Source organism: Penaeus monodon, chromosome 25 (genome assembly GCF_015228065.2).
Source record: "Penaeus monodon isolate SGIC_2016 chromosome 25, NSTDA_Pmon_1, whole genome shotgun sequence".
In the NCBI taxonomy this organism is placed as follows: Eukaryota; Metazoa; Arthropoda; class Malacostraca; order Decapoda; family Penaeidae; genus Penaeus; species Penaeus monodon.
In genome coordinates, this window is record NC_051410.1 from 3,233,790 (window position 1) to 3,234,668 (window position 879).

The following is an 879-nucleotide window of genomic DNA, read 5'->3' on the forward strand; positions in this document are numbered from 1 at the left end:
GCTGCCATCAAAATTAAAAAAGGGCTTTATTGCAAAAAAATTAAATATCAAAATAACCTTTCCTAAACACAAAAACTTTGCCATTATAAATGCCATGAACTTCAGATCATTACTCACAGTACACATAAGCTTAAGCCAACGTACATGAACATATATTGTACAGTTTCTTATCAAACTTATCTCATCTGTATGCTGTGATCACCATCATACTGGATACTGTTTCAAAGTACTATATCAATGCTGAAACTCACTGATAAGAAAATAAACATTGAAAAGTACCTGTACTTTATAACTGTGATTACTTTGCCTCTAATGTATATGCATGGCATACCAATAGTAGCTGATAAAGAAAACAGGATCTGGTTTCCATACACAATCATTGAGTATTCTGCATCTACTGTATATACAACTGACAAAGAAAATAATGAAATGCTCTCATACATAACTGTCATCAGTTTTCTGCTTCTATATGTAAGATATACTAATAGTATTTGACAAAAACTATTGAACAGTATTTAATGAAAACTATAAAAAAATTCACATACACATCAACTACATCTATGTATATTTCTACCTACAAATGTGGTATGCCATATTGCGCTTCACTTGTGGAGTCATCCAGTCAATGAAAACGATAAAATCCTACCTCAGGGTGACAGATAATAAGGTTCTTCAATTTGTGATTCTCCATCCAGACTGAATTCTCTGGAACGTTCTTGGAGGCGAAAGAAAGCTGCTCTGGGTTGGCCATGGACATGAAGACTTCATGAACGAGGCTCTTTTCTGAAAGTATATTTTCTATGCATTTCTGTAAAAAAGGTATCTCGCAGAAGAGCATTTCATATCTGCCAAACAATAGGGAAATTTAACTTTTTACTT

General features: G+C 33.2%; 1 protein-coding gene across 1 annotated transcript in view; it reads right to left on the reverse strand.

The window, feature by feature from the left end:
- Positions 1 to 879, reverse strand: part of LOC119589490 (acyl-coenzyme A thioesterase 9, mitochondrial-like) — a gene marked incomplete in the record, with an annotated part of 17,787 nt that overhangs the window by 7,496 nt on the left and 9,412 nt on the right. Inside the window, 1 exon segment of the mRNA XM_037938092.1 lies at positions 647 to 783. Within this exon segment, the coding sequence (XP_037794020.1) occupies positions 647 to 783 (137 nt within the window).